Below are 26369 nucleotides of genomic sequence, written 5' to 3'. Positions count from 1 at the left end.
GTGAGTGGGCTGGGACAGCACGCTCGGAGAGACACCTGCGAGGGGGCCCAGATGGGCCAGGGAGACTTGCCCCCATGTAGCTACTGGCTGGGTCTTCTGCCACTGGGCTTCCCAGTAATAGCAAGGTATTTTCTTGTGGCTTTCCAGAAGAAGATCCTGAAATCTGGCACGGCATTACAGACTGAGCCCAGGGGCCAGGGGATCACCCAAGAACCTCCCCCCTGCCCATTGCCCCTGATGAGGGTGGGAGGAGGAGTGATTTCTGCTTCCAATCCTGCCTTCCTTTCCCTGCAGGAGGTTCAGACAAGCATGGTTGCTCACCTTGTGTGCTGTCATATATTTGGTCCTTCCACTGTCCAGGATTTATCATGCAACGTGGCTTTGTGAGTGTAAGAGCAAAGGGACCTGGCTCAGTGGTTGTTGCTGTTGACATCACCAGAACTGCCAAACCTTGTCCAATCCACAGCTCTGCCAGCAAGAGTTTCCCTTGCTAAGGTCTTTCCAAGGAGGGACAAAACCCTACAGTATCAGCCTTGGGATAAGTTGCCCAGAGAGAGGTTTCCTGCCTGCCCCACTAGGACTTGGTTGATATCCTCACCTTCATACCCTTACCAGAGTTTTAGTGAAGAGCTGCTGAGGTTGTTCTCTGATGTTGTGTGGTTTAACCTCAGCCAGCAACTAAGCACCACCCAGCTGCTTGCTCACTCCCCCTGCATCGGGATGGGGGAGAGAATCGGAAGAGTAAAAGTGAGAAAACTCGTGGGTTGAGATAAAGACAGTTTAACAGGCAAAGCAAAAGCCACGCACGCAAGCAAAGCAAAACAAGGAATTCATTCACCACTTCCCATCGGCAGGCAGGGCTGCAGCCATCTCCAGGAGAGCAGGGCTCCGTCACGCATAACAATTACTTGAGAAGACAAACGCCATCACTCCAAACGTCCCCCCCTTCCTTCTTCTTCCCCCAGCTTTATACGCTGAGCTTGACATCATATAGTGTGGGATGTCCCTTTGGTCAGCTGGGGTCAGCTGTCCCAGCTGTGTCCCCTGCCAACCCCTTGTGCACCCCCAGGCTCCTCGCTGGTGGGGTGGTGTGAGGAGCAGAAGAGGCCTTGACTCTGTGTAAGCACTGCTCAGCAGTAACTGAAACATCCCTGTGTTATCAACACCGTTTCCAGCAGAAATCCAAAGCACAGCCCCATACTAGCTACTGTGAAGAAAATTAGCTCTACCCCAGCCAAAACCAGCACACCTGGGTGCCATGTAATTGTAAGGTGTCACTAAAAAATAAGATTCTGACATTAGTGATGTGTTCCAAGAAGAGTCATCTGTTTTAAAAACGCTCATTTTCTTATGAAAGTAAAATAAAAGAAGAGCTATCTTGGGTTTTGAAAGCACAGGAAAGCCCCACTTTCTCAGCTTTTACAAATTTTTCCCCATTTTTATTTTGGAAAAAAAAAAAAGTAAGGAGGAAAATGAGAGGCAGTTTTTTATGTCTCTTGCTTTTTTAACTACATGTATGTGATCAGTTTCCCCTGAAGGAAAGGAGTGATGGGTACAGGAAGGTGGGAGACTTTTGTGAAAGTAGGAATTTATTTTTTTTTTTTTACCAAATGAAATCATTGCATTTCTTATTCAGTTAAGCATCTGTTGGTTGGGAGTTTTGCTGCAAATCAGTGCTTTGAAAGTCTTGCCTGCAAACACAAACATCTTTTTAATTAAAAAAAAAAAAAAAAAAAAAAAGTTAGGCATGTTACTTCTTTCCATCTCACTCTGTACTTGCAACTTAAACCTACTTTTCTTTATCATATCCGTGCCTAGCATTAGGCCCAGGCTGGGAGCGGTAGTGAAGAGAAGCAGGTAGCAAAGAGTGCCCAGGAAGCAGATGGGACGGTTGGAGAGCCAGGGGGAGGCGGGAGCTGGAGGAGGAATTGCTGTTGCTTACAGAGATAACATCCCGTGCCCTGGATGAAAGCACATGGCAAAGCTACAAACAACTGTTTCCCGAGCTGGGGCTCTTCAGTGGATATACAACTGTAGTCTCTGTCATCTGGCAACTTTCATCGGCATTAAAGGAAACATTTATAAAGGAAATACAGAACATTTTACTCTCTCCCTTGCATTTCCTTGATTGATCAGCGAAGGGAGGAACGTTTCCTCTCTCGCACTCTTTTTTTCCACCCTCTTTGTTTTGTCTCCAGATGTTGTTAAGGCTCTATTTCACCCGTTTGCACATGGTAAAATATGTGCCAAAAAGTTGACACAATGAAACAAAAAAAACAAACCCGCCAACAACAACAAAAAAAAGCAGAGTGTGCTGCAAAAAAAAAAATTATCTGGGACCTTAAATAATGTAGAGCGTCACTGACCCCCACTGGGCTGGGACACTCACTGCAGATCACCCAAGTTGGGGACTGATACCTCACTGGTGTGTTGGGCACATGGTCAGATCAACATTTGCCTACATTGCACAGTGCTTTGCCTGGGGAGGGAGGGGGGACAACTTTACTCTAGGGTTCATGCGAATCTACACTTCAGAAGCTTCCCATACAACTGGTGTTGACCAAACCAGTCCCATATGTGTTCTTTATGTCCATCGTGAGTAGAGTAAAAATGCATTGGCTTAGATTTTTGCAAAGGACATTTTGATTGGATGGAAAGAAAGGCTTACTAGTGGTAAGGTTAGGAACTCACTGAAAATTTTTGCCCAAGTTGTTGGTGAAATCTCCATTGCTGGAGGTTCTTAGGAACAGGTTAAACAAGTATCTGTCAAGAATGATAGAGAGTTGATCCTGGCTTCAAGGCAATAAGATAGTTTCCATGACCTCACAAGATCCTGTTCAACTTGAATTTTTATAGCTTGTTGGGAAAATCAGGAGTGCTCCTCTCCAAACCTTTATTTTGTGGCAGTGATGCATTGTGGTTGCAATAATTTAGGAAGGTACCTCTACTGCATTGATAAGTACTTGTTGTAATCTGCTTTATATCAGAAACAAGCTAAACTGTCTTTTGTGTCCCAAGGAGTTGAGGAGAGCGTGATGTAGATGTGTAAGGACAGAGATCATCATCACATGGATGTTGAAAGGAACACAGGCCTTTATTCCCTTCTTATTAAACAAAGGGCAGTTACAGAGGCACAAAACTCTTTGTGCTCAGTAGCCACATGGCTCAGCCGGGCTGCCAGAAAGCAACGGCATGGCCCCCACAGGGGGCACGTTCCTCCTGCCAGGGCAGGGGTTCCTGCAGGACTGGTGCTAGGAGCTCCCTCTGAAATGGAGGAGTTTTCGTGCTGCAAGCCTGTCTCACCATCAAGTTTTTTCAGAGATGGTCTTGTGGTTAAAGTGACTAGACTGGGATTGAGAAGATGCAGTTTTAGTTCCTGTCTCCATCACAAACTCCTTGTGTGACCCTCAGAAAGTTATTTAACCTCTGTGGGTCTCAAGTTCCCCACTTGCATGTTGGATGTGTCCTAACATTTCTCTGCCTTCTGGGGTGTTGGAAAGATTCACCATGAGAGCTAGTAACTGGCTGGGATAGTAACCTTGTGGTGAGCAGCATGGAGAAGCATCCGAAAAGGTACGGTAAAGTGTTAGCAACGTGAGCCTGCACAGTTGCAGTACATTTGCTGTGTGGAGTGGAATGAGACCTCCAGGGCATAGTGGGAATGTGTCAGGTTTGCAGCCAAGCAAAGTGAGAATATGAAGTTATATTGTGGTTGGAGGAAGCGGATGCAAACAACAGGCAAGTGCAGCTACTGCTGGACAAGCACAGTACAAATGACAAGGAGGTCACTGCAGGGACCTATGCATCTGGAGTACAAGTGCAACGCAGTTAAAGCAGAATAACCGAGACACAGTAATTAAATCACAGCCTTGGATTTAATTTATGAAGTGTCACAGGCACACGTTGCAGCATGAAGCTCTGTTTACTGTGAAAGATTGTGTTTTCTGACGACTGCTGAAGAAGAGGGAATTAAGATTGATCTGTCTCGTGTCCAAAGGCTATGTAAGACAACTGATGCATACAGCCTGCTACTGTCAAATGGGGAAACTTCAAGCTTGAATCCTGACACAATAAACCATTGCCAAGGGCTTCCCACTCAGTGGGAAGTCAGAGTTCAAAAGCAGAAAAAGGGTAGGTAAGGAAGGCAAAGATAAGATGAGAAAAATACCATAGTTTCCCACAAAATGCAGGAACTGCCTTTGGGTTTCCACTCGTACTATTATTGCAGCGGCCTGAGTGCCAAAGTGTGGGAATAACTCTGGGACAAATATGATCCACACATCTTTTCCTAACATAATCACGGTTAGACACATACCTTCCATGCTCCATTGGAAGGGAATAAAACCTCTTGTGTGCATCAGAGATTCCTGTTTTGTTCCCTTTGGACAAATCAAGGAACCGAGGACCTGTTGGGTGCTTATGAGTTGCAGGATCTCTACCATTAAGACTTAACTTGCTTAAGGTCTACTGACAGTTAAGGTCTGCTCTTACACTGTTATCCTCATGGATGAACTTCTGCTCCCATATCCCTTTAAAATGGAGTAATTGTGCCTGTCTGACATAGGTGCCCTGAGAAATCCCACGTGCTTGGGAAATGCTTCAAAACTCTTGGATAAAAGTCACTAGAAAAGAGGAGAGAGACAGGGGAAAATCTTGTTACGTTGTTGACTTATGGTCAATGTTGTCCTCGAAATGCTGTTTTGTCATCAATATTTCTTCATTAGGAATAATGATTTTTCCACATTTACTGCCAGCTGATTCAAAGCCATCCAAAAGCAGAATGTGTCATGAATCTCTAAAATGCATTTGCTGGCGATCTCCAAACAGAGATGATTAGAAAAATAACGCAGCGGAAATACTGGGTGTCTTGAGGCTGCCAGGGGAACTTTTAGCGAGATATTTTGTTCAATGTATTTACATATTTTAAAAATGTTCTTAGTACATTTTTGTAAAGGCAGCATGCTGTATTTCTTTAGCTCTTTCTTGCATAGTTTATCAGGGCTGCAGTGAGAACTGGGGAATAGACTTAGCTGATCAAGGGAAATTGTGTAATTGATAGGCACTAAGGATGTGACCTTGTGGTATATTCCCACATCACTGTTAGGTGGGAAACAGTTTTTTCTACCAGGCAGAAGTTTTTGAGATATCAACGGGTTTTTTTCCCCCACATTTCAGCAAATGCAGAACCTTCCAACTTTGATGCTTTTATCAGAAAATTATCCCCTGTCTCCTCTCTACATAGAGTGCATGCTTTGAATTCGTGAAGTTAAGCCTTTTGTAGGGAGAAAGTTTGCACATTTTCTCTCTGCTTTCTTTACTTTCAGTATCTCTAGTTATTGCCTGAATTGTCCGTGTCCGGCACTGTGCATCACATAGCAAGAGACAGTCAGTGCCCCCGACAGCTTAATGTCTAAGTAGGTATGACAAACAAATAATGCTGTATCCTTAAAAAGGCTAATGCAAGTCCTCGGACAGACAGGAGCATCTTAAGCTGGCTGGCTGGAGTTACATTTGTAACTCTGTATTTGGCTTCAGTGTGATTGCTATCAGAATATTATGCCATAAGCATTAATATGGTATGTACCTATTCTGTCATCCATCTTCAGTGGTGGATGTTTGTCTGATTGGCTCACATTCTTAAATCTGGCATTTAAAAGTGACTCATGTCCCAGATAAGGTTGGACACCCTGTATCTAATTCCCCATCTCCAGATCACACCCAGGCTCTGGCCAAATTTTAAGAATCTTGCTGAGTAACAGCTCAGATTATGGCCTTTCCTATTCATCTTCACAGATAAAACCTACATCCACGTTCCAGTGACCTTGAATCTCTGCAACATCCTTTTTTAAAAATGCAATTTCTCCCTGTTCGTGCTCAACAAGAATGCAGCTGCAGAAATCACTCTCTAGCTTGTAATGTAAGCTAGATCATTCCTGCCTCTTAATCTCTCCTCTGGTTTCGTTTCTGCATCATATCAAACAGAAGCTTCTTGTCTTTACTTGCACAGCCTGTAATGACCTATTCCCACCCTTTTTTCCTCTAGTATTCTCCAGTGACATATCAACTCATCCTTCCAGTCTGCAGGTGTCTACGTTCAACCTTCAAGCACTTATGTTTCCTTTTGTGCTGTCTTTGTCCTTTCCTCAGAAGCATCCCATTAAACTTCCCTTAAACTCCCTCCGGATACTCTTTCAAATTCTTTCTTAACCTTTTCCTTTGCTGGGCTGTCTACAGACTCCTTGTCAACAGTAAAACATGTAGAGTGCTGAGACCACAGTTCTCCTTGCTGATCAGTTTTGTCTGATTGCTTCTTTGTATTTCCTATCTATACCCAGTTGTTGTCGCTTGTATTAGATTGTAGGCTCCTGCAGTCGGGCCCTTCTTTGAATTCTGTGTTTGTCCCATATGCAGCACAATGAGGCTGTTCCACAATCTGAGCAGACAGGATCTGTGGTGATATAAGCAAAAAACATGTAATAACAGTAATAAAATAACGAGAAGTTAGAATGTGGCCTCATGTGCAATATGAGCTCCTCTCCTCCTTTTCTCCCTCTTCCTTCAGATTCGCAATATTTCAAATATTTTATACAACAGAAGAGAGTAAATGAGGAGGTTTCAGAATAAAGTGTAGTAGCTGATGTTTCCTTTCAGCTGCTGAAGTGTTTCCCTGCGATGAACTCAGTAATGATGGCATTTCCAGCAGTTTCAGCAGGGAAGCCTCTGTGGGCACCTCTGCACGTCCTCACAAGGTAAGACCAACATGTGGCAGCCAGGCTAGGCTGAAGGAAGGCCACAGCCAAGGTTATGAACCTCTGTCACGCAAAAATAGAGAACTCCAGTCTCCCAGGCTTGGTGCCAACATATCACCTTCTAGTTTTGCTGAAATGATCTTGAAAAGGGACCTAAAAAGGGCTGAAGGGGCAAAATAAGAATGTTGAAATGACATAGTTTCATCTTCATGCAGTTTAGTACTAATTTTGTCCTTTGTCTTTAAGCTGCCTTTTAAGTGCTGTTTGTCTCTGTGGGAAGCAAATGGGTCACGTTGTTCTATGTTTCTACTGTAATACGCTGCCTGCTATTTTTCTCTTAGATTATTTGTGTAATCTTTTTTGTGCAATCTGTTTGTTCTTGAGTCTTGCAAGCTTTGCCTTTGCTACTTCTTTCCCAATAAGCAGTGCAACTTGTTCTGTATTCACTCATGGGTATTCTGCACACAACGGACTGGGTTATTTCAACCAGTGTGAAAATATTAAAATGGGGAACATGTGTGGGCACTTAATTGTGGTGAGTCCAACCACAAATACCTTCGCCGTTGGTAATTGGCACACAGGAAAAGCAGACCTTTGTTTTGTTTTTATCAGACATAATGATAGATACATTGTTTTTAGTGGTGTTTTTCTGGTTTTCTAAGGAAATGAGGCTTGTGCAATTGCACTGACTGTGTGCATGTGCCTGTGTCAGTTCCTCCCTCACCAACAATGCTTGAAACTAATAGCCATTTTCAACCAAATTTGAGCAAGGCACAGGAGTTGGGAGAAGTAATCAGCTTTTTACAGAAGTCTTGTGAGATCACAGATTGCACCAAGATCTGCAGAAGGTGCAGTCTCTAATGGCTGCATCGCTGCACACCAGATCAGTTGTGTATCTGCCCACATGCCTTTACATGGATCCAGTCACCTAACTGTAAACTCCAAAATTTGAATATTTTGCCTTGCTTTACCCTTTGGGCAAGTGAGTCAGTTGGCGGTGTTGCTAGGCACAGAGCTTGTGTTTTGATTCTCACTGGAGTGTCCATGTCTCATGAAAAACATGGTTTGCTCCAGGCCACAGTGTTACAATTTGCATATAAACTTATGAAAAAGGAAGCTTTCTTTAAGCTTTCCTGTGTGATAGTTTACAGGAGCATTTCTGTCTGTGTACATAATAGCAGAAGCTGGATGTCTCATAAATGTAGACAGGTTAAGTCTGTTGCTGCCTGAATGGGAATCTTCTGTGGAAAAACCCAGAAAGAGGAAGGAAAACCTAAGGAAATACCAACTTCAAGGGGAGAAGTTGGCCATGACATCTGCTGTGCTGCTCTTTGGTTTGTGCCTGGCCACCAGCAGTGTAGTTGGGGAATGCCTCAGAGCTGTGCAGGAATGTAGCCTCAGGGCACCTTTGGGAGGCAGAGAAGTTGTCTTTATGCCCTTTGCTCAAAGAGAGGACCGAGGAACAAAGACACCAAGTGATTTGCCAGAGATTACAAGAGTATATTTTTGAGTTAGGAAACAGACCCACGTCTCCTGACAAGTACAGCCTAAAGTATGGTCTACGTAAAGACAGCTTCTCCAGCAAAAGGAGAGATGCCTTGGTCAAGGAGGAAGATAAATGTTGAAGTATACAAGAGCTGGCTAAATTATGAGTGTGAGAAGAGAAGGGGAAGAAAAGATTCCCACATGTTCTACTCAGATGTTAACAAAGAAAGCTGAGAAGTGTTTGCATAGACACTACATTATTCCGTGTCCAAATGCCTCATAAAAATAATACCGGATGATCACAGAATGGCACACCAGGGAAAATAAATTCTTCAGCGGAATATTCCCTCTGGAAAAACACTGTGTAAGGTAATACACTAATGGCTTTCAATTTCATGTTTTATATATAGAGATATTAACTGCTCCCCAGACGTCTCTTCACATTACAGCCCAGCTACACGAGCAGTTTGGAGAAGGCCCTGGAGCACGCTCGGTCTTGTCCGCACACAGGCCCAAGCAGTGCTCTTCTGTTGTACGTGCAACTCCTGTGGTGTATACACTAGGTTTCTTCTGCCTCCTTCCCAGAGCAGTACTGCTTCTGTGGTTCTCTCCAGTGGGATTTTTTTTTTTCCTATTCCTCATGGTTTTTTTCCATTCTTCCCCCATGCTCTGTAGCTTCATCACCATGCTGGGAACCCTGCATTCCTTCTCTGCTCATAAAAAAGGAGTCCTCACAAGAAACGTTACAGTGGAGTGATTAAAGCACAACACTGTCAGTCAAACTGCTAATAACAAATACTAAAGAAAGTTAAGTTTAAAACCAATGTTACTAATTCCTTTTCGGGGGGTTTCCAGGCTTGTCTGGATTTATCTGGTGACTTCTCTCTCCACATTGCTCCAACTGGGAGCTATTTGAATCAGGAACCGTCTGTCCTGTATAATGCCAACTATGGTTATGGCGTTGCAGCAAATCAGAATGATCTGGGTTCTTTTCCAAGCTTTCCTAATATATCTCGAATGTGTATATATATCATCCTGCTGCATCCTGAGGGATCCAAAAGTAGCTTACGTGCTTTGTTCCCTGGATGTAGCCTATTGGAGTCTGGGACAGGCAGGGAAGGAGTCATGAGTGTGGGGACACTGATGGTGCACTGTGCAAGGACAGCAGTTCTGCTGTTGGGATGACAAGACATGCCCAAGTCCTTTCAGGAAGCTTTGCAGTATTTGTTTGAAAAGGCCCATAAACACAGACCGTGGTATGAGAGAACTCTGTATCATTGCTGGATTATATAATTCTTATTAGGGACACATTTATTAGTTGTTCTGTTTTGAACTACGTCTGCCTTCCTACCTGCATATCAGCTCTCACTTCCCTTCCCCTCCTTCCCACCCCCAGTGACCATACTACTCCACCCACAGACCCTTGAAGGAGAAGTGCATGGTCCCAAGACTGGGGACACCACCATTATTCTCAAACTGGAGAATACTGTTTTGAGTGGGACAAAGCCCCAGACCATAGTTGCGTTGTTGCCTTTGGCAGGGTGGCTGAGGTTGTCCTAAATACCTTCCATGACTGTGCATGAATTATTTTCAACACTGATTGCTGGGTAAGGACATCGGATCTGTGTGGACTATCTCCATTTTCTAGAACTCTAATGGATGGCAGAGGAAAATTGTAAGGATGTGCCTTCCACCCACCCTCTTCCATCATCTCTGCACCACAGTCTTCTCTAGGAAAATATCTTTTCCGTGATCTAAGAAACCCTTTTTCTCTGAAATCCTGTCTTCACTTTAAATCTATCTGCTACATAATATTTTCAACAATAATCTGAACAAGGCAGCAAGCCTTTTGTATGTACGTGTGTGTGTGCTGGTTTATTTTTGTGCATTGTGTATTTGTATGTGACATTAGGGACCTTGTTCAGAAAGAGGCAGAGCTCTTAGGGCTTGTCTTTACTTAAAGTCCTTACTTAAAGTCCTAGCAGCTTCTGATGCACCTTTCTTGAAGGACCGTAAGAATAAAGTATCCACCCATCAGTTTCTTGAGGAATAAATAGTTTCTGTGCTTTAAATAGATACAATATCTTAATCCGTATTAATCTTCAAACAGAAAAAAGTAATTGGCTCCATTGAGGGAATTGGTTTTAAGCTGTACAAGCAAAAACTACTCTTTAAATGGTAACAATTGCGCTGCCACCAGGCAGCTTTACGAGGCATCCTACCACAAAGTCCTTTCATGTGGAGGCAAGGCTTTAGGCACAGGTTTATACTCTCTAACTGAGGAGCTGAGAATGACTGTATAGCTGGGTTAGATGATGACTGAATGGTTTGCATCTGGGGCTCAGGCTCCTTACAGTGATCACTGGCTAGCAGCAGCAGTAGTAGTAGTAGTAGTAGTAGTAGTAGTAGTGGTGGTGGTGGTGGTGGTGGTGGTGGAGTGGTGTGGTGTGGTGTGGTGTGGTGTGGTGTGGTGTGGTGTGGTGTCAGTGCAGTCTTGGGGGCCAGTTTCAAGCCTCTGTAGATCTTTTCATAAAGGCCAGCACTGGAGTGCCTTCCAGTGGTGCTGGATCTTTGCCAGCAGTGGCACAAATTGCTCTTCTGTTGACTAAGCTGCTGTGTCCCCCTCACCCACTATGCAGCACAAGCATGTGGGAGGACCTTCTCTGCAGCTGAGACCAGGAGCTTGCTTTGACTGATGTCCTTTCCATTTGGTGACAGGCCGCTGTGCCCGCTGTGGGGAGAATGTTGTTGGGGAAGGGACTGGCTGCACGGCCATGGACCAGGTCTTCCATGTGGAGTGCTTCACCTGCATGATGTGCAACAACAAGCTGAGAGGACAGCCTTTCTATGCTGTGGAGAAGAAAGCCTACTGTGAACCCTGCTATATTGTAAGTACCCATTCTTGTTTGCACCCTGATTTTAATGCACAGACATTGGAAATATTGATTTCTTTCATTGCTATTCTGTTGCCTTACAGTTAAAACCTGATAATCCCATGGCAGTACTAAGGGCACCATTTTTTCCGTGGCCTTCAGACTCTGATCTTTCCAGCTTCCTGGGTGAATTTTGCTTCCTGGTCTAACCTATCTCTTGTGTTCTGGTCAAAAGCAGCCAAAGCAGAGGAAAGAGGTGCTTTTTGTGATTATTTCAGCCCTGTAAGGAGCAGACTGTGCAGTGATTTTTTTATTTTTTTTTTTTTTTTTTTTTTTTTTTAAGCAGTAGTTGCTCTCGGAAGCTTTCTGTGTTGAGAAACTGATACCAAAATGTGTACACTAAGATCAAGGAGGTGGGATGCAAGATGGCACAAAAACTTCTGAAACCAAGACCTTTACATTGCTTGATGGAAGTCCTTCTACTGAACTAAGGGTCATTAGATTGGATATCTTTTGAAGCTTACCGTACCCTAGAATTTAATTTCATGCCTCCAACAAGTTCTTAAAGCAAACAGTTGCTCTGAGGAGCTGCACCTTTTAAGAGGCTTCCATAAAAGCTAGTTGGAACCCACTGCAGAGTTTCAAATTAAAGAAACATCACGTAACATGCCTGAGGCCTTACCTTGGTGGTGTGACCTTAGCGTACAGTATATAGAGATAATCCTCATAATTTACTGAATATAAAATGGGAGGATTCTGTCTTATTTACAATGGCAGTGATATATAGACCTTGTTAATTGGCTTTTAAAAACTAAGTGATCTTTTGATGGAGTATGTACCTTTTAAACCATTTCCACTTTTGTTTGCACTAAAATGATTGCACCATAAAAAATTTAAGGTTGATTTTGTGGCAAGTTTGACCATGTGCAAAGCTCTGCAGACTTTAGGAAAGTGCATTCATAATATGACTGGAGCAACTTGATGTACCTGGAATTAAACATTTCATTGACTTCAGGCTGAAGTTGATCTGCTTGCAGATTGATACTTTCTTTTCCTCTTTTTTTAAAAGCAAGCATGCATTCTTCACCTCTCATCTGCTGTAGTTTGGGAAAACATCTGCATTAGCCACTGTAGTAATGGTTGAAGATTATTTAATCCCATTACTTATACACTTCAGTAGCCTGAGTGAATTGTTGGCAAGGGTTCAGTAAACTTCATACATTGGGAGATAAAAGGATAAAAAAGGAAAGGGAGAAGGATTCTGTTCCTCATTTTCTTTCAAATTTATCTTCTATCTGTTTAAGTGATAAAGGAACAATAATTGCTTGGTTGCATCTGCATTTGAACCTTCTGTGATACGGCTTTGCAGCTCTGAGTACGGCGGGACGAGTAAACTAATAGCTTTCTTTTATATAACCAAAAAGCGGCCTTTAAATGTTTATCCATGCAGTCCGCAAAAACCTGGTTATGGACTTAACCCAAAACATGTCTGGTTCAATCTGCTGCTGCACGTGCAGGGGAAAGGATGGCAATGCTGATGGGGCTACGTACGTGTAGCTGTACAGCTGGTACTGTGCCAGATTCCTGCTTTCCATTTCCCACTCAATCTGATCCAGCAAAGGAAAAAAAATAAACCCACCCAAGCACACATTAAACTGTTAAATGTGGAAGAAACAAGTGTTGGGAGCCTAAGTCTTAATACCCTTCAGAAAGGACTGCTGTGCCAAAAGCCATGTTCACAAGGGATCTAGGCACCTGCCATGCTGTTGGCTTTAGGCCTGCGGAATTTTTGTCACAGAGCATACGTCTCATTGATTTTTCAATGAAATGAGGTCTGCATTGGCTTCAGTAGGATGATGAGTGCCTAAGTACACTGAGGGCCTGAGCTAGGCTTGGGAGTTGTTCTTGCAAATGGATTGGGGACCCTTAAATTGCTGAGGTACAATCTGAGTGCTTTTGCCTTTAAACGTGTGATGCGGTCATACTGAAGTCAATGAGAGTTAATGACCTGCTTAAAAGCTAGCCTGTGCTTAAGGATTTTGCTGAATTGTGGCCTCTTGATTTTTTTTTTTTGGAGCTTCCCCAAGACCCATTATCAGAAAATAACTTGGATATTTGTAGCCCTAGTTCTGTAGCAAATCCATGGAACTGAAGAACCCAGACTCAGATTCCTGTGGATCTGAATTCCCCTGAAAGGTAGAGCCTGTGTAACTAGCCCAAGATTGCACTGCTAATCCATGGCTGTGGCCAGCTGAGAAAACAGGGTTCTCAGCTGGTATAATTCTGAGTAATTCAATGAAGCTTGTTTACTGGTCTACCTAATTCTCACTGGTTTCTAGCACATATCCCCATTTCCCCAAGTCCAAAACTCTTGACCTATTATGCAAGCCATTAGGCCAAGCTGCTTCATTTATATAAAGAAAATTAACTATAGTATTTGCCTGGTCATGATATATAAATTCGTTCATTCTTTGATTTATGGGGTTTTTTTTTAATAATTCCCTTGTGTTACTTGTGGCCTTATGCATATGAAAACTATGTGCAAAAATAAAAATACTTGTTTTTCAACAGTTAAAATTGGCTAATCTTCTCGGTTTATTATGTGACTCTTCTTAGTTGTGGTGGAGTGAAGCCATAATTAAGATTACTGTGAAGAGCTGTATTTAATTACTGGTTAGTCAATACCAAGCCTAAATAGCCTGCAGAAGGGTTGGTTTTTTTGTTTTTGTTTCTAGTTTTATTTATCAGTGACCCAGTTAAGATTAAATTCCCCAAAAGTGTGAATTAACATCTAAGGAGATCAATCACCTGTTTAAAAAAGGTATTTTTCCTAATGGGAATTTGAGTGCCAGGGTTAATTTCTTTCACACAAAAATCCCCCCACCCAAAAGCCAGTCACTATCATTTCCTGTTACATCTTATGAATGCAGTGACTTCTGTTGCCAATGTGTTTGCTGGTTTTGCTCTGCATCCAAGGATTCTTTCATTATTGATGTTATTTCTAAAAGAGTACCAGTCTTCTCCATTAAGACACCTCTGCTGAACTAAAAGCAACTGCAAAAAATAAAGTGTTAATAGGAGACAGATGTCTCCTAGTCATTACGACAGTCAAGTAACATCTGAAATATCATTATAGGGTTTCCAGTATAACCAGCATACTGCTGTACATGTGATGAATGCTGTGTCTGCAGTATGTTATCGATATACTTTTCCCCTCCCTTACATGGCAAATTACTAACAAAAAACATTTGGTTTGCTTCCTCTAAGTAGTTGAAGAGATTTTAGTGCTGGACTCAGTGCAGAGAAAAGGTTAAGAGTAATATCAGTGGAACTGTTGTTATAAAAGATTGAAGATCAAGATGTTAGAGCAGTGCCAGCTGTCTGCTGTCCAAATACTGTATTATCATAAGGACTGAACACAAGGTTAACCAGACACACCGGTCTGGCAAGAGTGATGCTGCTGTTTTGTGAATGGGATGTTCTTTGATGTCCTGATGACTTTCTCCAGGACGTGGAAATTTTCTTCCATTCTTTATCCCCTTTCCTGGCAGTCTGGTGGTTAGCAGTTGAAGATAAACTCTCTGAGGCTAAGGGCTGAGAGGTGCTGAGCACCTGCAGGTAGCACAGAAAGCAGAAATATCTTCAGATGCTCCTGGCCTCTGAGGGTTGCTTCTCTCATGTCTAAGTCAGTGACCCACCACTGGGCCCTGAGGGAAGGACTGTGGTGCAATGGGGAAGGGGATGAGAAAACAAATAACTAACCAAGCAAAGCAGAAATAGCCAGGGTCAGATGAAAGAGTTCAGAGAAGTGGTGAGCTAGAAATGATGAGAAGTGGAAGGAGAGGAAAGAAAGCATCTCAAGTCTGTTTAGCTAGAGCTGGGGAAGATGGTGGGTATGCTCCGCAGTGCCCTATGGAGACCCAGGGACTGAGGTTTCCTGTTTCTGCTGTGTGCTGCAAGATACTGAGGACATGACCCTAAATTCTACCCCAAAGGTCACTTACAAGGATTTTGCAGGGTGGGGCTCATCTTTCTGTAGTACTAAGCTGTGGAAGTGCTTGAAGGGGGAAGAATTGTGCATGGAAGTCATACCCTGATCACTGCCATTCCCCAGTTTTAAACTCAGGATCATAGTGCTCCACTTTTTTCCCCCAATTATTTGTTTTGTGAGCAAAAAACGATATCTTCAAGTTTTCTCTCTCATACTAGCTTCTAACTTACTGGCCTATCAGAGGCTATAGTTCAGTAGAAGATAGTTCAGACCAGAACACAACACAAGAGAAATGCTGATGTTTTTAGATGTATGACTAGAGCCACTGATACCAGGGAGCATCCTGGGAAAGCTTAAATTTGCTAATCATTCTGCAACATTGGTGTTAACTCAATTTGTGCTCATTGGATTCTCTGGTAAAACTGCTCTGGGCTTCAGTGGAACTGGTATTGTAAACCTCACCCTGTGTGTGCACGTGAGTGTGGCTGGTTGAAAGCTGTGCAAGAGGAGCTACCTCCAGCACATACGGTTTAAAGTGTAAGGTTGATCCCTGCAGTAAAATTGCATCTTTTTTTAAAAATAATTTTGCAATTTGTAAGCAGAGATTACAGCACTAATTTAGCAACCATGTAACAATTTAAATTGGACCAGAAAAGAGAAACTATAATTTAAAGATTTTTTTTATGATACAAGTTTTCTTCTTTTTAAAGTAAAAAGCCCTTTATTCTTGTTTTTGTCAAGCAACGTATTGAATTTGAGAGTAATTTATGGAAAGTGCTGCCAGCGTGGTATTGCGAGTGCTCCACAATTTGAATTTAAACTGCTCAATGGGATCATTAAGACTATTATGCCTGCTTTCCAAAGAGTTTGAATTCAAAATGACAACTGGAACAAAAATATAAAATAAACTAAAGAGAAGTCACGCACTCTTTACGTGGTGGAATTTTTCTGCCCTCAAAATATTTCATTGAGATCAATGCTCTTCTTCAATCCTCTCCTAGAAAAAAGCTGGTGTTGCTAGTTTTAGTTCGGTGCTCCTGTGTGAGTCATCAGCAGCAGGGAGCTGAACCTGTGACCCGAGGATCTAAAAGCATTAAGTCTCAGGTGCCGTAGCGGAGAGATGCAGCTTGGCTGCACCAGGCGGCAGCGGTCTCCTGCCCTGGATATTTCTTACCTACAACAGAAGAGGTCCGTGGGCACAGCAGACACAAAATAGGTCCAGAGCTTTGGTTTGCTTACAGGCATGTTTTAATCCTGTTGATTATTAGCTTTGATAACTTTGCTAGTCTAGGCCCATTTGGTAACTTCTTTGGAAAAGAAATCGTGGCAAAGGGAGACTGTCATTCCTGGTAAAGCGATCATCACTTGTAAAACTGAAAAACAAATAAATCCCTTCAGAGTGTAACAGCCTCTCTGTTAATACCACCCAGCAACAGTTGATATAAAAAAATACAGAAGGAGGCTGAGTGAGGAGAGGTGGCCATAAGCTCAGCGCTACTGCTTTGAGTGGTAAATGGTCTTGTGCAATCAGGGCATAAAATAGAGGAGGATGGGGTGCTATTGCATAAGCTGCACCTGGAGCTTCCAGGAGTCCAAGTCTAAGAGGTACAAAAGCGTGTGCGTTTGAGAGAAGATGTCAATGAAGGAGCTTCTATCAAAACTGGGACAGAAGCTGAACTTAGCTGACCCTCTTGAAGCCTGCATCTGTTTTTTCAATGGCCTACCAGCTGCTACAGGGGATGGGTCATACCTCTTAGTTTGTCACTAGACAGGAGGAAAAGGTTCCTCTGCAGGGGGGGAGGGGTCAATAACCTCTGTTCTAAACTGGAATTATAAAGAAAGGGGAGAAAGAATGCTGTGAGATGATGAGGTATGCTATATAGGAGCTCCTCTGTGGAGACTCAGAGGTTCATATCAAAGGGGACAGGGCCAATTCATCTCACTGTCCTATAAGAACAGGACAAGAAGTCTGCAATCCATGGCTGTAAGAGGAAATATTCCTAGTGCTCTTAGAAGATACGAGAGCGTGAGTCCTGCCAAGAATTGCACAGGGCTCACCTTGGCGGAGGATTCTCTGAGTGAGACCACATGCTTGTCTGCTGAGAGTGGCTTAGAGGATGAAATTATCCTTTTCTCAGTGCAGCAGGATTGTGGTTGGCTAACCGGTCCAAATTGCTTGATGGGATTAAAGATGTAGTGCACCCTATTTTCAGCCTACAGTTGCTGTTTGCCTTCGTGGTGTTCAGACTGTTGTGAATGCAGCTGTTTGATGTTGAAGTAGATAGTGAGAGGATCAGGCCACCCTTGGTATAATTGACTTTCCAGAAAGCTGAGCAGAGTGTGGCTTTAGAGGAAGAGCAGCTATAGATTGTCGAGGTAAAGCAACTTGATACTACCAATGATACTTGATACTACCAATGATAACAGTGTTGTAAGGGGGATATTTTTTGAAAAGTCTCCATAGTCCTGGACAGCATCTTAATAGATACATCTGTGTTGGAAGATTTGGCATAAAGTGCTGATTAACTAGTTCAGTGATGTCTTGGTAGCTCAAAGTTCTGCTAGGGATGGATGGATCATTTCCCACTTCTCTCTGTGGTCCATCTTTAAGTATGTGTCCTTGTTAGGTGAAGACTCCTCCACACCTGGGCTTGCTTGAGACTTTTGTGATGGCTTGGTGGAATCTAGACCTTTCCTCCTGCATATGTTGGCAGCCATAACAACTTGGATTATCTTCTTGTCTCTGAGGCATTTTTCATATTTGATTGTATGAACTAAACATTGATTTGACATGTATAATCTAGAAAAACTACACCATGGGAAAGTTTGTGGAGGGAGTTCTTAGTGTAACTGAAATAAGATAATATTGTGAAGGACCAGCTGCTGCTGCTCAGGGTGAATTCCACTGACCAACTGTATAGTCTTAGGAAGAAACTAGTCTCCTTTTCTGCAGGACCACTGGGATTTTATGGCTCCTGGCTATACATCTGCTTATGGATCATACTATGGTAGAGGGGATGATGAAGTCATTTAGCATGACTTCAAGCTATGGTTTGAGAATTCCCTTTAGAAGGTAGCCCAGCTCTTGTCTGCCTTTGAAGCTAGCAGAAACTTTCCTTATAAGGAAAGAACAAAGTCTTATTCACCATCTTTGTAGTAGTGGGAAAATCTTCCTCATTTGCTGTCGAGTGTGGATGGGTAATGAGTGGCATGCCACATCTAGCGTTCATCGCATTCATCTCTGCTTTTCTTTCAATTGTACTTCGCTGCCTTCTCAGTAAACTATTAGCTGCTTTCACCCTTTGCTACCTGAGTAGCATCTAGAGATCCCACTGTAATAAACTCTTATTGTGGTGTGTCAGTGACTGACAGGCGACAGCCTCTGTCTCTAAAAACTCTCCTGGTAAACAGCAGCAAGTGGTGGGAGAGCAGTGGCATTGCTTTTGTATTGCAGATAGAGAACTGACCCCAAGAGGATTAAGTGCAGTTTGTTTACAACATGGACTTCCATTGCTGGAAGCCTTCAAGGACAGGTGGGGCAAATAATCTGTGGAAAAAAAAAAAAAGTTAAGATCTAGTTGAGCCTTCTCTGGGCAAGAGCAGACCTGAGGGTCTTTTCTAGCCCTGCTTCATCCATTTCTGAGTTAGTGACCTGTCCAGAACCACAAACACAGCCTGCAGCGTGCAGCTCAGGCCTTCTGTGTCCCAGTGTTCTGACGAGTTGCAGTCTGCAAAGCTCTTCAAGTGGAGGAGCTGCCTTATTTTTCTTCCCCTCCTCAAACCACTGCTGTTTAGGGACCGGGCATGACTATGAACAAGCAGCTAAAAGCTGAGTGAGGACTCTTGGAAAACCCAGGAGGCTGGGAGGTACCATGACAGTGTTCCCTTCTATCAAGTCTTACTGCTTGCTTGTAACCCCACATAGTTATTTGTCAATTCAAACTGCTGAAGACAATTATTTTGGAAAGGCTGTGATTTATTTGAAATAGGGTCTGTAATTTAGGTGTGCGTTTCCATCAGATCCATGCATTACTGAGTTTGCTCTGTCCTTCCTAATGTGGTGATGTCAAAATGCTGCACGGTGGCCAGAACTCACTGAAGTAAATACAGGGCTAATATTTTTAGCAAACTCTTGATTATTTTGCACTGCTGATGCTATGCTAGCAGAGCTGCTGGTAAAGCACAGGCCTTGCAGCCAGGCTGTGATACCTGCCAGTAACAGAGCTGAATCTGTCCTGGGAGGGGTGTGTTTGGATTTAACAGGTATGATTTCCCCTTAGCGGGCTCGCAGAGAACAGAAAGTCTTGTCTTGCTCGCTGGTTCCAGATGCCCTCTTAACTTCGATCCAGACAGTGATTTGCAAGCCTGAGTGCCAGGGAGGTGAGCGGGCTTTTGCAGCATGCCACTCCAGCCGTCTCGGTGGTGAAGCCACACTCCAAGGAATTTGCTCTGGCAAAAGCTCAGTCTGTGAGTCGATCCTCCCTCTAGCGTCCTGCCTCTGTTTCTTCACTCCAGGACATCAGTTTGCCTGCGTGCAATGTTTGTTTGCAGTAGAGGAAACTGTTTAACTTGCCATCGCACACACGCCAACCCCAGTGGGCTTGGTAGATTTCTGGTTAGAAAAAACAAAATCATGCAAGTTTAGGGAAAGCGCAACAAGCGTGAATGATGACAGGAGAAAAAGTTTATTGATTCTAAGAGTATGGTGAGTGTTTGGTGCTCATGGAGGGTCAAAGCAAATTGCAAGTATGTTGGTTTTTCTCAGCTGCATGGGTTATAAAGCTGTGGGCCAAGTACAATATTGACAGAAGAGGTAAATCATCCACTGGGGTATTTTGGGCAGAAGGAAGACCAGATTATAGCTCAACTCTGAGCTGTAGCATTTGCTGGGGACAAGAGATTATTGTGCAGTGGTAGGTAGTAGCTTTCACAGGAGCAGAGAGCATGTTGGTTAATGGGGCCAGCAAGTCTTGCGGTCCCTGTGTCTGCGCCCATCCCTGTGAGGACCATCTGTATGAGTTGAGGCAGTGATCGCACCATGCACATTGGCGAGCGTGGAACTGGTGGGGTGTCTGGACGGTTTAAAATGATTGATGAGATCCACACAGTGTTCCCCCTGCTTTTCCCTGGCTGGTGTTTCCTGACAAACATTTGACACAGAAGCACCGCATGGGGTTTTCACAGCAACCTGATGCTGTAACTCTCAAAGCAGACTTACCACACAGCTCTCTGAGGCAGTCCAGTAAGTGCAGGGAATCGGAAACTGGTGGCAATCTTTATGGCTCATGGCTGTGTTTCCAAAGGCTTTTATTGTGGTCAAAAATGGAGCTTCATGAAGTGAAAACAAACAAACAAAAAACAAACAAAAAAAAACCAACCCAAGAACCTTTGTAACATCTTTGGTTTCAGGTGTAAAGCAGGGATTTAGTAGGCTTCTTCAGGCACCGTAAGAATGTGCTCCTGCGGATGTTGGGGACTGGGAAAGATCTTTGTATTGTTTTGATTTTTATTGTCTTGCTGAAGTCAATCTGCTAATGTGTGATAGTTTAATGCTGCAGCTCATTGTATTTACATCCTTGCTGTTTGACTTTTTAACACTAAGTGGCCTTCTGTTATTTTCAGATTCTCCTGTTACCTAATGTTCTTTATGTAGGTATTTTTTTCAAATGACTCTGAGAATCTAAACAAATAATGGTTATGATGCATCAAACCTATAAGTTACTACTGACCAAACCTGGATACTTTCCTTTGCTTGTGAAGTGAAATGTGGCGGGGGGGGGGGGGGGGGGGGGAAGTGTTGAAAAGTGTTGAAATGTAAATTAAGTTTCAGATGTTATCAGGGATTGAGATTATAAGTATGAATATTCCATCAGCTCCTGACAATGTAGTTTTTTGTTTAAGGATGTGTTTGAACCAATACACCATCTTGGCGTTCCACCAACAGAGGTATCTGTGTAAATGCAATATGTGTTAAAGCCAGACAACACTCTTAAAAAATTTATTTAATATTTCGTACAGCAAGCCATCTGTGACTGGTCATATTTTAGGAAGCAAGTGAACATCATAGCAATGTTCTCCACTCTATTTGAGTAACTTTTAGATGTTTTAAATTAAATGTGCTGCCAAATATTTATGTTCTGTTGTGAGAAGAAAAATATTTGTTTGACATCCTAGTCTCCCTGGCAATTCACAGTTGGTTGCTCCTCTTAGGAGCTGTGCTTTTCTCGCAGGTAGTGTAGGGCAAAAGAAGGGTATGAGCATCCCTGAAGCTGCCTTTTGGGCTTGCTTCTTAGCAGTGAGTAGGGGTAGCGGTAGCACATGATGGGGCTTTGCAGGGAGCAAGAGAGGTTGAGCCCTGGGTCCTTGCATGGAGGATGTGGCATGCGACAGGGGCAGGTTGGGGGCCAGGTTGTGCCTGCCACTGGCCTTGGTGGGTCAGAGGGTGGTGGAATAGCCACTGTGGCACAGGTGGCCACCGCAGCACTCCTGCCAACATGCAAAAGGGCCAAGCGTTCCCAGAAAAACCAAACCATTTTGCAAGATGTCTTCCAGTGCATCTGCCACAGGCACTGCAGCCATCACCAAGGCAACCAAGTTGCCAGAATTTAGCGGCAGCAAGGCAGAAGGGAAAAACAGTGATGTCCTAAATCATGGCTGGCAAATGTTACTGAGCCTGAACTGCCCTGATGGAGCTGAGCTTTGCTCCAAGTGATATATGCCCTGCTTTTAGTAGCAATTTTCACAAAAGTCTTGGTATTTCATCCTGTTCCACAGGCTTAAACTTAATCACTCTGAGGTAGTGAAATGCATTTGTTCAAGGGCTCAGAAATTAGTGTGATCTTATTACATAAAGGTACTAATAAACAGCTAAAATACCTGAAACAGTCCTGAAATAGTTAGTTCTGTTTTGGAAAAGCTGAAATGCTCTGAAGAGTCCCTGGTGGCGTAGCACCAATTTTTGCTCAGTACTCATTTGGAATGATCCATATAACTTGCCTGTACTTACCACCTTGGGACAATTGCAACCAGCAGAAGTCCAGGTGAATCACCAGCACGTAACCTGTCAACATGTGTCTGTCACCTATATTACCAATGCCATATGTAGAATGTACATATTCTTATTTATATGCTGGAAGGAGGCCCTTGCATCATAGAGAAGGAAGAGAAAGCAGTCCTGATTTGTTCTATTACCTCTGACAGGTTTACTTTCACTGTGGCATGGCAATAAGATTAAAGTTTTATAGCAATATCACCTCCATCCAGACAAAAAACCCATAAAACCTTTCCTCTCTGCTACTTAGATTTCAAACTCTTTTATAGAGCTTCTGCATCTGTTAATAAAATCCTTAATTCATTTTGAACATTTTATTGTCAATTTGGATAAAAGTTTAATCAGATAGAATTATTGCCCTTCTAATATTCCCTTAACCTTTGCATTTTAGACTTAGACCGTATCAGTTAAATTTTAAAATCACTTTTTTATAGACTTGAATGCCCCCATCTTGGTTTTAGAGGGTACTTTTGCACAGAAATGCCATAGTCTGTCTTGAGGTCATGTGAAAACTTAAAAGGCTCTAATGTGAGCACTGCTCACTTTCTGCTGAAGTGTCTTGCATGCCCTATTAATTACTTTAATGGTGACATGCTGGTTTAAGGAAGTTCTTTATTAATACCACTAAATCTTTTTTTATTGTTGTTTAAACACTTTTTCTTTCCTTTATGTAGATGTATTTAATCCTTTCTGTCTTTAAAATAAATGAGTGCATAACTCCACGCAAGGTGTTTGACATTTCCATTTTGCATTCTCAGGAGTGAGTAGGGGACCATTCAGCTCCTTTGCCTGTAATGTACACATCCCAGCAGAGTAGTGCACATCTGTACTTGTGTCTATAATCATGTATTAGATTGTTGTGGTCGAAGCAATTTTTGAAATCTGATATCTCTCTTTCCAGAAATAATATGCAGTGAACTTACTTTTACTCTTCCAGGATGTTGAGATTTTAGAGGTCAGTTTGGCTTTCTCATTGAAAAGTGCAGCACTCCCAATTCAAGAGCGGACTTATGTTTGAGACCTTTCCTAGCAAGGAGGACACATTGATTTGCTCTCCTCAGTCTGAACTTTTTAAGTAATACTATTCTAGTAGTTATTTTTAACTTTAAAGGTGTATAGCATTCACTATTCTAGTTTATTTATAGAGTAGCCCTTTTACTTAACTAGCTAGCTGGTAAAGCATTGACATCCATGCCTGCAGCTGGATTTTAGTCCATCAGATAATTTATTTTTAATAAGGTGATATCTCTTACAAAAACATGTATTTTTTTTATCTGTGTTAGTTGCAGATTTTCTTGGTCTGGGGAGGGGAAACAAGGTATGAGGGAGCAATTATCTTTGGGACCTGGAGAAAGATTTTCAAAAGTACAGAGATGACTGAGGAACTTGCTGCTTCTTGGTTTGCTAACCCACTCTTGACAATGAGACTTAAACACTTACTACTAAGTAATTTTTGAAAGTGTTACATCCAAAGTGTTGCCTTTCCAATAGTGTTGATGCTGGTTTCGCCACGGGACCCTCCCACATTTGAGATCTATAAATCAACTTCACTGGTCTTAAAGAAAATCAAAATGGATTGTTGAAACACTAGCTGTGAAGAGGTTTCACCAATAGAACTAGTCTTTTCTTTGGTGAGGGGACAGTGTTTTGGAGCTGGGAGTTGTCTTTTATTTTGTATGGACAAAGTATGAAAACTTGTGTTACCCTGTGGGGTCTGTCTCTTGACCTCTCCTCTCCCGGATGACTTTTGGCTCCTAAAAGCATCTGTGCCCAAGTGGGTAATAGTTTCTGTGCACCCTTCCACAGCCAATGTACAGACAGACTTGCACAGGAAGAATCTGGAAGCCTGGCTTCAGTCTGAAATGATTTGGCATTTGCCTGGGAAAGGTATTTCGTCATCTTGTGGACTTGCCCTCAGGTTTGTCCAAATTGCTCTGCAGTCATCAGTAGTGCACTTTGCTGTTGAGTGGGCAAAGCCCTTTGCTCACAATTGCTACTTTAATTTTGGGAGCAGTCAGTATACTCATGCACTTATACGGTACTAAATGGTACCTTTTGCATTTTCAGTTTTTACTAAATGGCATCCTTTGCGTTTTAGAATAAGTAGCTAATTAAATGGCAAGGCTAAGTGCTGTTTGGCGGGCCATGCGTATAGAGTCACTCTAGATTAGGCAAGGGACCTGAACCTGTAAATCAAATTAGTCTAAGGTATGGGCCTGCTCCTGCTGATCCTGATTTGAATGTTTTCTTTGATACGAATGGGAGTTGAATCAGATTTCTAGTACCAAGACAATGTGGCTAATGAAAGGTAAGAGGCAGAGATCCCATCTCATAGAGTGATCCTCTTGATTGTGTGAGGAATCTAGATTAGCTTCATTAAAACAGTTTTCAATTTCTGTTTTTTTGTTGTTTTTTTTAAAGTAGAAGATAAGTAGGGAGGATTCAGGTGAATTTTAGTGCAAATTCCATAAAATGAACTGAAAAGCTAAAAACATGGGGTTTTCCCCCCTTTAAGCTTGTGTTTACCTCCTTTTTCCCTTGTGGATACCTTGTTTATTTTTTAAATAAATAATCATATTTTAAAGCAGTGTAAATAAATTGCAACGTGTGCTCCAATGGGGTGGATAAATATATTCCATCTGCTGGGGAGTGATTATTAAATAATTCACAAGTGGCAAACCCAGGAGTGGTTATCCATTTTCCCCTCATTCATGGGTAATTTTTTCTACATCCCGTAGGAGCTCATTATGTTTTCTTTGTACATAATGTTTAATAATTTTTAAAATCTGGCACTAATCCTTCCATCAACAGATTCTTCAGTTTTTCCAAAATATTTGTGCATGTCTATACATGTATGTGTTGGCAGAGGAAGATATTTGTTTCCTTTATTCCCTTTTTTTTTTTTGTGTAGAGAGAAGATGACCATTGATGTATGAAGTGAGGCAGGGAGTTGGAAAGCAAATTTCCTTGTGTGCAAGGGAGTTCGCTCCTGTGCAGATGGTGGATGGATCACATCCCTGCTCTCAGCCTTGTATGGGAATCAGTGTGACTCCACGGTTGTGGCAGCAGTCAAGGTTGAGCTCATACTTCAACACTTACAAGCAAAGGATTAGGAAGCAAGGAGAGGGAGTAGAGCATGCATTTGAAGAGCCCTGTCTTCTTTTTCTCAATGTTAGGAAGACTGGTTGCCTTCTAAGGGACCAAGAGTGAGCCCAATGAGTCTGGCTTGTGAATAAGCAGCGAGCAATTACCTGATCAAAGCTAGAGCCATATCCCACCAGTGGAAAAAATGCCACAGATCTGTGGCTTGGTGGGCTTTGAGTGCAACCTTAAGGGAAGAGCTTGGCTGCTCCTGGTAGCTAGCAGACCCAAAGGCTTCCCCTGTGGGCTTTGAGTAGGCAGGGAGGGCAGCTGGGAGAAGGACTGGATGGGGCTGGCACATAGCAGGAGGCTGCACAGACGGCAGCTGGCACCTCCCGTGCTGGATCCCATTTCAGCAATGTTCACGTTCCCGTAACTGTGTCTGCGTCACTCAGTGGGCTGGAGGTGAGGGACCACCATCCTGTCCTGCAGCTGCCTGATGCCAGTGCCCAAGGTCCTGTGGTTAGATCTGGGCTTTACCCCAGGCTGGAGGCAGATGTTTGCAGTTAGAGGACAATCATTATCTTGGTGCTAAAATGTGTAATTAGCCACAGGAAATTCTTTCCTCAGCTGATGCATACAGGAAGGTAAAAGTGTCTCTTAATGCTTTCACTGTTTTTCTAGGGAGTTGAGTGAATCTGGCAGCCCTCACAGGGGGGAACAGCAGTCCTATTCCCAAGCAGTAATGCTTTCTGCTGTTCTCTCGCATGTGTCCAAAGGTCCATCCTGTCAGCCAGAGAGGAACAAAACCCTCTCACTGAGAGGCAGGGAGCTGTGTTCTTTTTCTCCCTCTTTTTCACATTCCCTGTAGGCATGTGCAGACTCTGCATTTCAGAGTCAGCTGTGCTCTGTACTAAGCAGCAGTAAATAGCTTTTCCTTGGGACAAAGAGCAGACCCCAACAATTTGGTTTTGGCTATAATTTCCAAATGATTCTTGACCTGGAAATGCCTCCTTTTGTTACCCTGCTAATCCCTTCTTCTAACCAGGGAACAGGTTTTTTGAGGAGAAGAAAAAAAAAAAAAAGTAGTCTGGATGTGAGTTAGCAGAACCTTGAACATTTTTCTTCTTTGTGGAGAA

General features: G+C 42.9%; 1 protein-coding gene across 4 annotated transcripts in view; it reads left to right on the top strand.

Annotated features, from left to right (window-relative positions):
- LPP (LIM domain containing preferred translocation partner in lipoma) overlaps positions 1-26369 on the top strand; it is a 208259-nt gene that overhangs the window by 151824 nt on the left and 30066 nt on the right. For all 4 annotated transcript variants that reach the window (XM_086468075.1, XM_086468078.1, XM_086468076.1 and 1 more), the window contains one exon: positions 10953-11122. In XM_086468075.1, coding sequence (XP_086324201.1) covers positions 10953-11122 — 170 coding nt within the window. The remainder of the gene's footprint in view (positions 1-10952; positions 11123-26369) is intronic.

Source organism: Leptosomus discolor, chromosome 7 (assembly GCF_034619465.1).
Source record: "Leptosomus discolor isolate bLepDis1 chromosome 7, bLepDis1.hap2, whole genome shotgun sequence".
In the NCBI taxonomy this organism is placed as follows: domain Eukaryota; kingdom Metazoa; phylum Chordata; class Aves; order Leptosomiformes; family Leptosomidae; genus Leptosomus; species Leptosomus discolor.
The sequence above is the reverse complement of the archived record's forward strand: the minus strand, read 5'-3'. Positions and strand labels throughout refer to the sequence as shown.